General features: G+C 43.5%; 1 protein-coding gene across 1 annotated transcript in view; it reads right to left on the reverse strand.

Annotated features, from left to right (window-relative positions):
- Window positions 1–16,214, reverse strand: part of LOC306918510 (dnaJ homolog subfamily C member 13-like) — a gene marked incomplete at its 3' end in the record, with an annotated part of 137,277 nt that overhangs the window by 70,241 nt on the left and 50,822 nt on the right. Inside the window, exons 4-7 of the mRNA XM_079531411.1 lie at window positions 6,606–6,755; window positions 5,558–5,599; window positions 3,276–3,476; window positions 266–476 (exon numbers count right to left, since the gene is read on the reverse strand). Of these exons, the coding sequence (XP_079387537.1) occupies window positions 266–476; window positions 3,276–3,476; window positions 5,558–5,599; window positions 6,606–6,755 (604 nt within the window). The remainder of the gene's footprint in view (window positions 1–265; window positions 477–3,275; window positions 3,477–5,557; window positions 5,600–6,605; window positions 6,756–16,214) is intronic.

The following is a 16,214-nucleotide window of genomic DNA, read 5'->3' on the forward strand; positions in this document are numbered from 1 at the left end:
TGATCTTCTGGACGTGAACTAGTTATATTAGTTAGTAGATAGTTATACTAACTAACCGTGTGTCTCCTAGTGATCTTCTTGACCGTGAACTAGTTATATTAGTTAGTAGTTAGTTATACTAACTAACCGTGTGTCTCCTAGTGATCTTCTGGACCGTGAACTAGTTATATTAGTTAGTAGATAGTTATACTAACTAACCGTGTGTCTCCTAGTGATCTTCTGGACCGTGAACTAGTTATATTAGTTAGTAGATAGTTATACTAACTAACCGTGTGTCTCCTAGTGATCTTCTGGACCGTGAACTCGGCCAGTGAGGTGATGCTCTCATCAGAGCTGTACTTCCCCAGACGGTCGAGGCTGAAGGTCTCGAAGGTCAACGCCTCCTTCCTGAGGCGCAGCGTGATGCCGATGAACGACCCCGCGTGCTCGATGGCACTCCGCACGATGTCGTCACGATGCTCCGACGCAAACAGGTGCTGAGAGAGAGAGGGAGAGAGAGAGAGGGAGAGAGATAGAGAGAGATAGATAGAGAGAGAGACAGAGAGAGAGAGAGAGAGAGAGAGAGAAAGACGGAGACAGAGAGAAAGAGAGAGAGACGAAGAGATATTAGAGCAAGCGGTAATTATCACAACATTCCATATTATTTTTTCCCAGACTCTTTTTCGGCCCTGTGGGTCGCTCCCCGGGCAAGCTGCGGGCGAAAAGCAGAAGTGTCAGAGATAAAGAATAAATAAAAATCACACCCGTGTCTGGCTTAAAATACTGGACTCTTTGATAGAACCAATTCCCCTCTATGGTTGTGAGATCTGGGGACCATTAGCAAACCATGACCTTGAAAAATGGGATAAACACCAAACAGAGACCCTACACACAGAATTCTGCAAATCCATTCTCCGTACCCAGCGAAAAACACCAAATAATGCATGCAGGGCAGAATTAGGACGATACCCACTCATAATCAAAATAAAAAAGAGAGCACTTAAGTTCTACAACCACCTAAAAGAAAGCGACCTAGATGCACTCCATAACAAGGCACTCACACACAGCGAAACTCTAGAGAGATGCCCCCTCAGCCAGCTGGCCCTGGAACTCCGGGCACAAACACAAACAGAGCCACGAGATAGAAAACCCATTGGACTAAACCAAATTATAAAACAGCAAAAGGAAAACTACCTGACACATTGGAAAGAAGCAACACAAAAGCAGAGTAAACTAGAATGCTATCTGGCCCTAAACAGAGAATACGCAGTGGCAGAATACCTGAGCACCGTGACCGACCCAAAACAAAGACAAATCCTAACTAGGTACAGACTCAGTGAACACAGTCTTGCGATCGAGAAAGGCCGTCATAGGCAGACCTGTATCCCGAGAGAAGACAGACTATGCACCCACTGCACACAAAATAAAGTGGAAACCGAGCTACACTTCCTAACCATCTGTCCATTGTACCAAGACATCAGAGACACATACTTCCCACAGATTACAACCACACACGGAGATTTTGAAAACATGACCAATGACAAAAAACTCCCATATCTGCTGGGCGAAGTACAACAATGTGCAAACACAGCAGCAAGATTCGTGAGTTGCTGTGATAGGAGAAGGATATCAAACGGAACACAACCACCCTAAAGACTAATCATTGTGTATATTCCTGCACTATACCTACATCCAGTGATCTTGGTACAATATAGAAATGTATCTATTGAAGATTCTGACGTTCAAATGTACATATGTTTTGTTTTGATTGTATTGCTGTATTGTGCTTTCTGCTTTGGCAATGTAAACGTATGTTTTCTCATGCCAATAAAGCCCTTTGAATTGAATTGAATTGAATTGAAATTGAGTGGTGCAACTCCCCTCTTCCCCTGTACCCCCCCCCCCCCCCCCCCCTCTCTCTCATTAGCAGGCAACAGTACAGCACTATCTCTCTCTCTCTCTCTCTCTCTCTGTGTGTTTCTGGCACAACAGCGCCACTTTTGCCCCTACTGGTAATCATAGTAACATAGTCACAGGTTAACACAGACATTGCTGTTCCTTGGAGTGGTTGCACCTTAAAAGGTGGGTGATTCAGTGTCAGAGAGACGTCCCAGGAGAACAGGGGGGCGCAGCTCCTCCCTCTGACCACCAGGCTGTGCTCTTACCCAGGGTAAGGCCCTCAGAGGGAGGCCCCTGGTTTTGACTCCAGCTCATGCTGTCGCCTTGGGAGCAGTGTTGATTTCGTCGACTAAAACTAAGACGAAAAATGTCCGTCGACTACCTTTTTTCACTGACAAAAACTAAATGAAAACTAAAGCTACGATGACTAAAACCAAGACTAAATGTATTGACAATTTCGTCAACAAATAAAAAACTAGACTAAAATGTCAGGAAGGGACTAGTGGAGAAGAGATCCAGTATAATTAATTTTACACTTGGTTGCAGTTAGATATTAGATAGGACCAATTAGATAGGGCCATGCCAAGGTAAGAGCTTTACAATCTTAGGGATGAATATTCTTTGCTAATTGTTGCTAATATCTGCACTATGTCACTTATTGTTGCTAATATCTGCACTATGTCACTTATTGTTGCTAATATCTGCACTGTCACTTATTGTTGCTAATATCTGCACTTCCACCTACGATGTCTCTAAGAAAGAGGACGAGGACTGTAGGCGTCCAAATTAATTTCATTACTAAAATCTGAAAAACAAACGGTAATCTACAAAGTGGTGCTTTTCTGAAAAAGAATTATTCCACTGTTCAAATAGTGAAAGCCTTTCGATATGTCTGTATGTCATATTGTGTAATGTATTGTATATACTTTGTATTGTACACTATTTATGAAGCTGTGCTCCATACCATGTGATCATGGTCGTGAGTTAAATAAAATGAAATTAAAAAGGTACTCATATGTCGTGACCATGGGATTGACTGCAGCCGTGAAATGAGATTTATTTTTTTAATCACACCTGTGTGAAGTGAGGGGCGCTCTTATCATCGTGACGTAACATGTCGATTTGCTCAGACACGTGTCGACGTAAATTATCCTTCCGACACGAGTTAGAACAAAAAGCTGTATATAGGAGGGGCTTTAGAGGCCCTCAGAAATTGCACGGACAAAATGTGAGAAATCTCTCTCTCTCCGTCCGTTCCCCTCACACACACGCACGCGCACACACACACGCACGCACACACGCACGCACGCACGCACACGCACGCACACGCACATGCACACACACACACACACACACACACACACACACACACACACAGAGAGAGAGAGAGTACGTACAAGCCTACTGAAGCCTCCGTACAGGATACAGAAACCTCCCTGGTAGTCGGACAGCTCGGCGAAGCCCTCGATGCATCGGTAGTCGTAGGAACAGACCACCCTGTTGGAGTGGGGGTCGATCTGGTCGATGCCCCCCGGGGTCACCTCCAGGCCGACCGGCTTACGCACGTCACTCCAATGGTGCTTGTAGCAGTTGTAGCGCTGTGGGGGGGAGGGGAGGGAGGGGAGGGGAGGGGAGGGGAGGGGAGGGGAGGGGAGGGGAGGGGAGGGATTGATTACGTTGACTAAAACAGACGAAAAATGTTTGTCGACTACCTTTTTCCACTGACGAAAACTAAACGGAAACTAAATGAACTAAATCAACTGTAGATTTAGTCGACTAAAATCTTATGATATTTAGTCGACTAAAACTAGACTAAACACTAAAACATTCCAGGTGACTAAAATGTGACACTGTGTGAAAAGAGGAGTTAACGGGCAATTATGGGCACTAGATTATCCCGTAAACCTCAAGTTTAGCAGCAATACAGTTAATACACGGTAATATACAGGTGTGATGGTACATATACAGTTAATATGCGGTAATATACAGGTGTGATGGTACATATACAGTTAATAGACGGTAATATACAGGTGTGATGGTACATATACAGTTAATATACGGTAATATACAGGTGTGATGGTACATATACAGTTAATAAACGGTAATATACAGGTGTGATGGAACATATACAGTTAATAGACGGTAATATACAGGTGTGATGGTACATATACAGTTAATAGACGGTAATATACAGGTGTGATGGTACATATACAGTTAATATACGGTAATATACAGGTGTGATGGTACATATACAGTTAATATACGGTAATATACAGGTGTGATGGTACATATACAGTTAATATACGGTAATATACAGGTGTGATGGTACATATACAGTTAATATACGGTAATATACAGGTGTGATGGTACATATACAGTTAATAGACGGTAATATACAGGTGTGATGGTACATATACAGTTAATAGACGGTAATATACAGGTGTGATGGTACATATACAGTTAATAGACGGTAATATACAGGTGTGATGGTACATATACAGTTAATAGACGGTAATATACAGGTGTGATGGTACATATACAGTTAATATACGGTAATATACAGGTGTGATGGTACATATACAGTTAATAAACGGTAATATACAGGTGTGATGGAACATATACAGTTAATAGACGGTAATATACAGGTGTGATGGTACATATACAGTTAATAGACGGTAATATACAGGTGTGATGGTACATATACAGTTAATATACGGTAATATACAGGTGTGATGGTACATATACAGTTAATAGACGGTAATATACAGGTGTGATGGTACATATACAGTTAATATACGGTAATATACAGGTGTGATGGTACATATACAGTTAATAGACGGTAATATACAGGTGTGATGGAACATATACAGTTAATAGACGGTAATATACAGGTGTGATGGTACATATACAGTTAATATACGGTAATATACAGGTGTGATGGTACATATACAGTTAATAGACGGTAATATACAGGTGTGATGGTACATATACAGTTAATAGACGGTAATATACAGGTGTGATGGTACATATACAGTTAATAGACGGTAATATACAGGTGTGATGGTACATATACAGTTAATAGACGGTAATATACAGGTGTGATGGTACATATACAGTTAATAGACGGTAATATACAGGTGTGATGGAACATATACAGTTAATAGACGGTAATATACAGGTGTGATGGTACATATACAGTTAATATACGGTAATATACAGGTGTGATGGTACATATACAGTTAATAGACGGTAATATACAGGTGTGATGGAACATATACAGTTAATAGACGGTAATATACAGGTGTGATGGTACATATACAGTTAATAGACGGTAATATACAGGTGTGATGGTACATATACAGTTTTACAAATTTAAGTTATCACCAGTAAAGAAGTTAAACCAAGTCACTGCCTAAGGAGCTTTATTGGGAACTTTGTTAGCTGTCTGCCAAGCCATACAGACTGTACACCAAACGTATGGTAAGGGCAGAACAGTACATATACAGTTAATAGACGGTAATATACAGGTGAGAGTGTTTTGCTTTCGATTTGGACCAACAGTAGAGATTAGCTGTTCACAGACAGACAGACAGACAGACAGACAGGGCGGCCGGACGGAATGCCAGATATATATTCATAGAAATAAGAATGATATATATTTAATATAATTAACCCTTACCCTGCCAGTTATCTTTCCCTCTGAGAAGTCTGTTCTGAAGCGCTGCCGAGAGAAGAACAGGTTCGAAGGTCAATCACACAATCTAGAGAATCTGGACTGAAAACCGAACCCTACAGAGAAAACCCACCAAAAAACTGTTCCCGTGCGTGCGTGCGTGCGTGCGTGCGTGCGTGCGTGCGTGCGTGCGTGCGTGCGTGCGTGCGTGCGTGCGGGAAGGGGAGAATGTTTAGGCCCATCACAAAGATGCCAAATGATATTATACTTTACTACATGGCTTGGTTGAATGCTTGATTCTGATTGGTCAATCGCTTAATTCAGCGGTGAGTTATCTCATCATAATTATATATTTTTATTTTTATGGGAGCAACTCTACATCCTGCACACAATGCTACGTTCATTCATCTTCAGTTTGTCCAAAAGGATTAACCCATTCTGGGTTAATGTTCGCTCATTTCAGAGCGAACATTTTTAACTCAAATCTGGTCGGCAGCCGATTACATATAATTCTGGGGCTCCTTGACATGAACTAGTTTGAGAACCACTGACAGAAACCACTGAACCACTGAACCACTGACAGAAACATGAGGTTTTTTTAGAAAACTGTCAGGATTTAGACGACAATCTAGTGTCAGTTCTAAATGGGTTAAAATCCATTAACCCTCTACTCACCAGCGCCTCTGTGAGCAGCTCCGTCCATTAACCCTCTACTCACCAGCGCCTCTGTGAGCAGCTCCGTCCGGTGTTCTGATCCATTAACCCTCTACTCACCAGCGCCTCTGTGAGCAGCTCCGTCCGGTGTTCTGATCCATTAACCCTCTACTCACCAGCGCCTCTGTGAGCAGCTCCGTCCGGTGTTCTGATCCATTAACCCTCTACTCACCAGCGCCTCTGTGAGCAGCTCCGTCCGGTGTTCTGATCCATTAACCCTCTACTCACCAGCGCCTCTGTGAGCAGCTCCGTCCGGTGTTCTGATCCATTAACCCTCTACTCACCAGCGCCTCTGTGAGCAGCTCCGTCCGGTGTTCTGATCCATTAACCCTCTACTCACCAGCGCCTCTGTGAGCAGCTCCGTCCGGTGTTCTGTGGAGAACTTGAGCGTTTCGGACTTCTTGCCGCTCCCTTTGCGGAATGTGAGGTTGAACTCTGTGCCCTGGCCTTTCCCCACGGGACTGATGCCGCAGATGTCCCCATAAGGCCACTAGAGACAGAGACACATGGTTAATGTCCACAGATGTCCCTGTAAGGCCACTGGGGACACCAGGAGACACATGGTTAATGTCCTCAGATGTCCCCGTAAGACCAGGATAATAATATCTGGGATTTATATAGCGCTTTTCTTAACACTCAAAGACGCTTTACATGTGTTGGGGCCAGGGGGGGAACAAGAAAAGGACAACTTTATTAGAAAAAACAATTAAAAGAATAAAACCAATAAAACAGTGCATATAACAAGTTTTAAAAACACATCAGCTTGGAAATGCGATGGTGAACAGGTGGGTTTTTAGTGCAGATTTGAAGGTGGGAAGTGAGGGGGCATCTCTGATGTGTTTGGGGAGAGCGTTCCAGAGGGTAGGGGCGGCCACAGAGAAGGCCCTGTCGCCCCAGGTTTTCCGTTTGATCCTTTTAGGGACCTCAAGGAGGCCGGCGTCGCTGGACCTGAGGGAGCGGGATGGGGCGTGTGGCTTGAGGAGATCGGAGAGGTAGGGGGGAGCCAGGTTGTGCAGTGATTTGTAGGTGATGAGGAGTAATTTGAAGTCGATGCGTTGTTTGACGGGGAGCCAGTGGAGATCATGAAGGACTGGTGTGATGTGGTCTCTGGATCGGGTGGAGGTGAGTAGGCGGGCGGCTGAGTTTTGAACATATTGGAGTTTATTGAGGGTTTTTGTGGTGGTTCCGTAGAGGATGCTGTTGCAGTAGTCCAGTCGGGATGAGATGAAGGCGTGGATGAGGGTTTCAGCTGCTGAGGGTGTCAGGGAGGGGCGGAGACGGGCAATGTTTCTGAGGTGAAAGAAGGCGGTTTTTGTGATGTGGTTGATGTGGGGGAGGAATGAGAGAGTTGGGTCAAAGATGACACCTAAGTTGCGGATGCGTGGGGAGGGTTTGACAAGGGAGCCGTCGATGGTAAGTGAGAAGTCCTGAGTGGAGCGGGTGAGGGAGTCGGGGCCGATGATGATTATTTCTGATTTATTGCAGTTGAGTTTGAGGAAGTTTTGTTGCATCCAGGTTTTTATTTCTGTGAGGCAGGTGGTGAGGGTGGAGTGAGTGGCTGCGGTGATGGTTGTGGTGGAGAGATATAATTGTGTGTCGTCAGCATAGCAGTGAAATTGAAGGCCGTGGTGGCGAAGGATCTGTCCGAGGGGGAGGATGTATATGGTGAAGAGCAGGGGGCCAAGCACAGAACCTTGGGGGACACCGTGAATGACTGGGGCAGGTTAATGTCCACAGATGTCCCCGTAAGGCCACTGGGGACAACAGGAGACACATGGTCAATGTCCACAGATGTCCCCATAAGGCCACTGGGGACAACAGGAGACACATGGTCAATGTCCACAGATGTCGCTGTAAGGCCACTGGGGACACCAGGAGACACATGGTTAATGTCCTCAGATGTCCCCATAAGGCCACTGGGGACACCAGGAGACACATGGTTAATGTCCTCAGATGTCCCCATAAGGCCACTAGAGACAGAGACACATGGTTAATGTCCTCAGATGTCCCTGTAAGGCCACTGGGGACACCAGGAGACACATGGTTAATGTCCTCAGATGTCCCCATAAGGCCACTGGGGACACCAGGAGACACATGGTTAATGTCCACAGATGTCCCTGTAAGGCCACTGGGGACACCAGGAGACACATGGTTAATGTCCTCAGATGTCCCCATAAGGCCACTGGGGACACCAGGATACACATGGTTAATGTCCACAGATGTCCCCATAAGGCCACTGGGGACACCAGGAGACACATGGTTAATGTCCACAGATGTCCCCGTAAGGCCACTGGGGACACCAGGAGACACATGGTTAATGTCCACAGATGTCCCCGTAAGGCCACTGGGGACACCAGGAGACAAAGACAATTCATATGATTCGTCCAGGTTCCTGACTTCCGATTCAGAGGTCTACAATTTGATTATAAATCGATTGCACCGAAATCCGAGTAAGGAAGCTGCCATTTCCGTTCACGAAAATAAAAATGTAAACTATCTTTCGAGCTATTCTTTTATTTCCTTTTCTGCTAAGCAACAAGCTATATATGCTTAGATGATTTATATTTACATTAGGATAAATGTGGACGACTGTGAAGACGAAACGGAAGTGGGGAGGAGGCTCCACTTCCGCTTTATATTTTACTCATGGTCAGAGCTTCCGTTGCTCCAGACTGTATGACGGAAGCATTTATATTTTACCCAAAGTCGCTTTGGATAAAAGCGTCTGCTAAATGACTGTAATGTAATGTAATGTAATGTACTCATGATCAGAGCTTCCGTTGCTCCAGACTGTATGACGGAAGCATTTATATTTTACTCATGATCAGAGCTTCCGTTGCTCCAGACTGTGACGGAAGCATTTATATTTTACTCGTGATCAGAGCTTCCGTTGCTCCAGACTGTACGACGGAAGCATTTATATTTTACTCGTGATCAGAGCTTCCGTTGCTCCAGACTGTACGACGGAAGCATTTATATTTTACTCGTGATCAGAGCTTCCGTTGCTCCAGACTGTACGACGGAAGCATTTATATTTTACTCATGATCAGAGCTTCCGTTGCTCCAGACTGTACGACGGAAGCATTTATATTTGACTCGTGATCAGAGCTTCCGTTGCTCCAGACTGTATGACGGAAGCATTTATATTTTACTCGTGATCAGAGCTTCCGTTGCTCCAGACTGTACGACGGAAGCATTTATATTTTACTCGTGATCAGAGCTTCTGTTGCTCCAGACTGTACGACGGAAGCATTTATATTTTACTCATGATCAGAGCTTCTGTTGCTCCAGACTGTACGACGGAAGCATTTATATTTGACTCATGATCAGAGCTTCTGTTGCTCCAGACTGTACGACGGAAGCATTTATATTTGACTCATGATCAGAGCTTCTGTTGCTCCAGACTGTATGACGGAAGCATTTGGAGATAGCGAGAGGCAACAGTGTGGCAACGCGAGACGAGACGAGACAGGACAGGCTAGGGGTCGGTCGGCAGGACAGAAGGAAAGAGGGGTCTGACATTTCCCTTACTGTAAAATCTATCGTCAGGCGGACGGCCGCTGGACGCCAGAACTAAACTACTGTAAAGCTGTATTAGGATGCTTACTGTACGATGCTTACTGTACGATGCTTACTGTACTTACTGTACGATGATTACTGTACAATGCTTACTGTACTTACTGTACGATGCTTACTGTACTTACTGTACGATGCTTACTGTACTTACTGTACGATGCTTACTGTACTTACTGTACGATGCTTACTGTACTTACTGTACGATGCTTACTGTACAATGCTTACTGTACTTACTGTACGATGCTTACTGTACTTACTGTACGATGCTTACTGTACTTACTGTACGATGCTTACTGTACTTACTGTACGATGCTTACTGTACTTACTGTACGATGCTTACTGTACGATGCTTACTGTACGATGCTTACTGTACGATGCTTACTGTACTTACTGTACAATGCTTACTGTACTTACTGTATGATGCTTACTGTACTTACTGTACGATGCTTACTGTACTTACTGTACGATGCTTACTGTACTTACTGTACGATGCTTACTGTGCGATGCTTACTGTACGATGCTTACTGTACGATGCTTACTGTACGATGCTTACTGTACGATGCTTACTGTACTTACTGTACGATGCTTACTGTATGATGCTTACTGTACTTACTGTCCAAGCTTACTGTACGATGCTTACTGTACGATGCTTACTGTACGATGCTTACTGCACGATGCTTACTGTACTTACTGTACGATGCTTACTTTACGATGCTTACTGTACGATGCTTACGATGCTTACTGTACGATGCTTACTGCACGATGCTTACTGTACTTACTGCACGATGCTTACTGTACGATGCTGTACGATGCTTACTGTACGATGCTTACTGCACGATGCTTACTGTACGATGCTTACTGTACGATGCTTACTGTACGATGCTTACTGTACTTACTGTACGATGCTTACTGTACTTACTGTACGATACTTACTGTCCAAGCTTACTGTACGATGCTTACTGTACGATGCTTACTGTACTTACTGTACGATGCTTACTGTACGATGCTTACTGTACTTACTGTACGATGCTTACTGCACGATGCTTACTGTACTTACTGTACGATGCTTACTGTACGATGCTTACTGTACGATGCTTACTGCACGATGCTTACTGTACTTACTGCACGATGCTTACTGTACGATGCTTACTGTACGATGCTTACTGCACGATGCTTACTGCACGATGCTTACTGTACTTACTGCACGATGCTTACTGCACGATGCTTACTGCACGATGCTTACTGTACTTACTGCACGATGCTTACTGCACGATGCTTACTGTACTTACTGCACGATGCTTACTGTATGATGCTTACTGTACGATGCTTACTGTACTTACTGTACGATGCTTACTGTACGATGCTTACTGTACGATGCTTACTGTACGATGCTTACTGTACTTACTGTACGATGCTTACTGTACGATGCTTACTGTACGATGCTTACTGTACGATGCTTACTGTACTTACTATACGATGCTTACTGTACTTACTGTACGATGCTTACTGTACGATGCTTACTGCACTTACTGTACGATGCTTACTGTACTTACTGTACGATGCTTACTGTACGATGCTTACTGTACTTACTGTACGATGCTTACTGTACGATGCTTACTGTACGATGCTTACTGTACTTACTGTACGATGCTTACTGTACTTACTGTACGATGCTTACTGTACGATGCTTACTGTACGATGCTTACTGTACTTACTGTACGATGCTTACTGTACTTACTGTACGATGCTTACTGTACGATGCTTACTGTACGATGCTTACTGTACTTACTGTACGATGCTTACTGTACGATGCTTACTGTACTTACTGTACGATGCTTACTGTACGATGCTTACTGTACTTACTGTGCGATGCTTACTGTACTTACTGTACGATGCTTACTGTACTTACTGTACGATGCTTACTGTACTTACTGTACGATGCTTACTGTACTTACTGCACGATGCTTACTGTACTTACTGTATGATGCTTACTGTACGATGCTTACTGTACGATGCTTACTGTACGATGCTTACTGTACTTACTGTACGATGCTTACTGTACTTACTGTACGATGCTTACTGTACTTACTGTACGATGCTTACTGTACTTACTGCACGATGCTTACTGTACTTACTGTACGATGCTTACTGTACTTACTGTACGATGCTTACTGTACTTACTGTACGATGCTTACTGTACTTACTGTACGATGCTTACTGTACTTACTGCACGATGCTTACTGCACGATGCTTACTGTACGATGCTTACTGTACGATGCTTACTGTACGATGCTTACTGTACGATGCTTACTGCACGATGCTTACTGCACGATGCTTACTGCACGATGCTTACTGCACGATGCTTACTGTACGATGCTTACTGTACGATGCTTACTGTACGATGCTTACTGCACGATGCTTACTGCACGATGCTTACTGCACGATGCTTACTGTACGATGCTTACTGTACGATGCTTACTGTACGATGCTTACTGTACGATGCTTACTGTACTTACTGTACGATGCTTACTGTACTTACTGTACGATGCTTACTGTACTTACTGTACGATGCTTACTGTACGATGCTTACTGTACTTACTGTACGATGCTTACTGTACTTACTGTACGATGCTTACTGTACGATGCTTACTGTACTTACTGTACGATGCTTACTGTACGATGCTTACTGTACGATGCTTACTGTACGATGCTTACTGTACGATGCTTACTGTACTTACTGTACGATGCTTACTATACTTACTGTACAATGCTTACTGTACGATGCTTACTGTACGATGCTTACTGTACGATGCTTACTGTACGATGCTTACTGTACTTACTGTACGATGCTTACTGTACTTACTGTACGATGCTTACTGTACGATGCTTACTGTACGATGCTTACTGTACTTACTGTACGATGCTTACTGTACGATGCTTACTGTACGATGCTTACTGTACTTACTGTACGATGCTTACTGTACGATGCTTACTGTACGATGCTTACTGTACGATGCTTACTGTACTTACTGTACGATGCTTACTGTACGATGCTTACTGTACGATGCTTACTGTACTTACTGTACGATGCTTACTGTACGATGCTTACTGTACGATGCTTACTGCACGATGCTTACTGTACGATGCTTACTGTACTTACTGTACGATGCTTACTGTACTTACTGTACGATGCTTACTGTACGATGCTTACTGTACGATGCTTACTGTACTTACTGTACGATGCTTACTGTACGATGCTTACTGTACGATGCTTACTGTACGATTACTGTACGATGCTTACTGTACTTACTGTACGATGCTTACTGTACGATGCTTACTGTACGATGCTTACTGTACGATGCTTACTGTACGATGCTTACTGTACTTACTGTACGATGCTTACTGTACTTACTGTACGATGCTTACTGTACGATGCTTACTGTACTTACTGTACGATGCTTACTGTACGATGCTTACTGTACGATGCTTACTGTACTTACTGTACGATGCTTACTGTACGATGCTTACTGTACGATGCTTACTGTACGATGCTTACTGTACTTACTGTACGATGCTTACTGTACGATGCTTACTGTACTTACTGTACGATGCTTACTGTACGATGCTTACTGTACGATGCTTACTGTACTTACTGTACTTACTGTACGATGCTTACTGTACGATGCTTACTGTACGATGCTTACTGTACGATGCTTACTGCACGATGCTTACTGTACGATGCTTACTGCACGATGCTTACTGTACGATGCTTACTGTACGATGCTTACTGTACGATGCTTACTGTACTTACTGTACGATGCTTACTGTACGATGCTTACTGTACGATGCTTACTGTACGATGCTTACTGTACTTACTGTACGATGCTTACTGTACGATGCTTACTGTACGATGCTTACTGTACGATGCTTACTGTACTTACTGTACGATGCTTACTGTACTTACTGTACGATGCTTACTGTACTTACTGTACGATGCTTACTGTACTTACTGCACGATGCTTACTGTACTTACTGTACGATGCTTACTGTACTTACTGTACGATGCTTACTGTACTTACTGTGCGATGCTTACTGTACTTACTGTACGATGCTTACTGTACTTACTGTACGATGCTTACTGTACTTACTGTACGATGCTTACTGTACGATGCTTACTGTACTTACTGTACGATGCTTACTGTACGATGCTTACTGTACTTACTGTACGATGCTTACTGTACGATGCTTACTGTACTTACTGTACGATGCTTACTGTACGATGCTTACTGCACGATGCTTACTGTACGATGCTTACTGCACGATGCTTACTGTACGATGCTTACTGCACGATGCTTACTGTACGATGCTTACTGTACGATGCTTACTGTACTTACTGTACGATGCTTACTGTACTTACTGTACGATGCTTACTGTACGATGCTTACTGTACGATGCTTACTGTACGATTACTGTACGATGCTTACTGTACTTACTGTACGATGCTTACTGTACGATGCTTACTGTACGATGCTTACTGTACGATGCTTACTGTACTTACTGTACGATGCTTACTGTACGATGCTTACTGTACGATGCTTACTGTACGATGCTTACTGTACTTACTGTACGATGCTTACTGTACGATGCTTACTGTACGATGCTTACTGTACTTACTGTACGATGCTTACTGTACTTACTGTACGATGCTTACTGTACGATGCTTACTGTACGATGCTTACTGTACGATGCTTACTGTACGATGCTTACTGTACTTACTGTACGATGCTTACTGTACGATGCTTACTGTACGATGCTTACTGTACGATGCTTACTGTACGATGCTTACTGTACGATGCTTACTGTACTTACTGTACGATGCTTACTGTACGATGCTTACTGTACGATGCTTACTGTACTTACTGTACGATGCTTACTGTACGATGCTTACTGCACGATGCTTACTGCACGATGCTTACTGTACGATGCTTACTGTACGATGCTTACTGTACGATGCTTACTGTACGATGCTTACTGTACTTACTGTACGATGCTTACTGTACTTACTGTACGATGCTTACTGTACGATGCTTACTGTACGATGCTTACTGTACGATGCTTACTGTACGATGCTTACTGTACTTACTGTACGATGCTTACTGTACGATGCTTACTGTACGATGCTTACTGTACGATGCTTACTGTACTTACTGTACGATGCTTACTGTACTTACTGTACGATGCTTACTGTACGATGCTTACTGTACGATGCTTACTGTACGATGCTTACTGTACTTACTGTACGATGCTTACTGTACGATGCTTACTGTACGATGCTTACTGTACGATGCTTACTGTACTTACTGTACGATGCTTACTGTACGATGCTTACTGTACTTACTGTACGATGCTTACTGTACTTACTGCACGATGCTTACTGTACTTACTGTACGATGCTTACTGTACTTACTGTACGATGCTTACTGTACTTACTGTACGATGCTTACTGTACTTACTGTACGATGCTTACTGTACTTACTGCACGATGCTTACTGCACGATGCTTACTGTACTTACTGTACTTACTGTACGATGCTTACTGTACTTACTGTACGATGCTTACTGTACGATGCTTACTGTACTTACTGTACGATGCTTACTGTACGATGCTTACTGTACTTACTGTACGATGCTTACTGCACGATGCTTACTGCACGATGCTTACTGCACGATGCTTACTGTACGATGCTTACTGTACGATGCTTACTGTACTTACTGTACGATGCTTACTGTACTTACTGTACGATGCTTACTGTACGATGCTTACTGTACGATGCTTACTGTACGATTACTGTACGATGCTTACTGTACTTACTGTACGATGCTTACTGTGCGATGCTTACTGTACGATGCTTACTGTACGATCCTTACTGTACTTACTGTACGATGCTTACTGTACTTACTGTACGATGCTTACTGTACGATGCTTACTGTACGATGCTTACTGTACGATGCTTACTGTACTTACTGTACGATGCTTACTGTACTTACTGTACGATGCTTACTGTACGATGCTTACTGTACTTACTGTACGATGCTTACTGTACGATGCTTACTGTACGATGCTTACTGTACTTACTGTACGATGCTTACTGTACGATGCTTACTGTACGATACTTACTGTACGATGCTTACTGTACGATGCTTACTGTACGATGCTTACTGTACGATGCTTACTGCACGATGCTTACTGTACGATGCTTACTGTACGATGCTTACTGCACGATGCTTACTGTACGATGCTTACTGTACGATGCTTACTGTACGATGCTTACTGCACGATGCTTACTGTACGATGCTTACTGCACGATGCTTAC

This window comes from Electrona antarctica, assembly GCF_951216825.1.
Source record: "Electrona antarctica genome assembly, contig: scaffold_152, whole genome shotgun sequence".
NCBI lineage: Eukaryota > Metazoa > Chordata > Actinopteri > Myctophiformes > Myctophidae > Electrona > Electrona antarctica.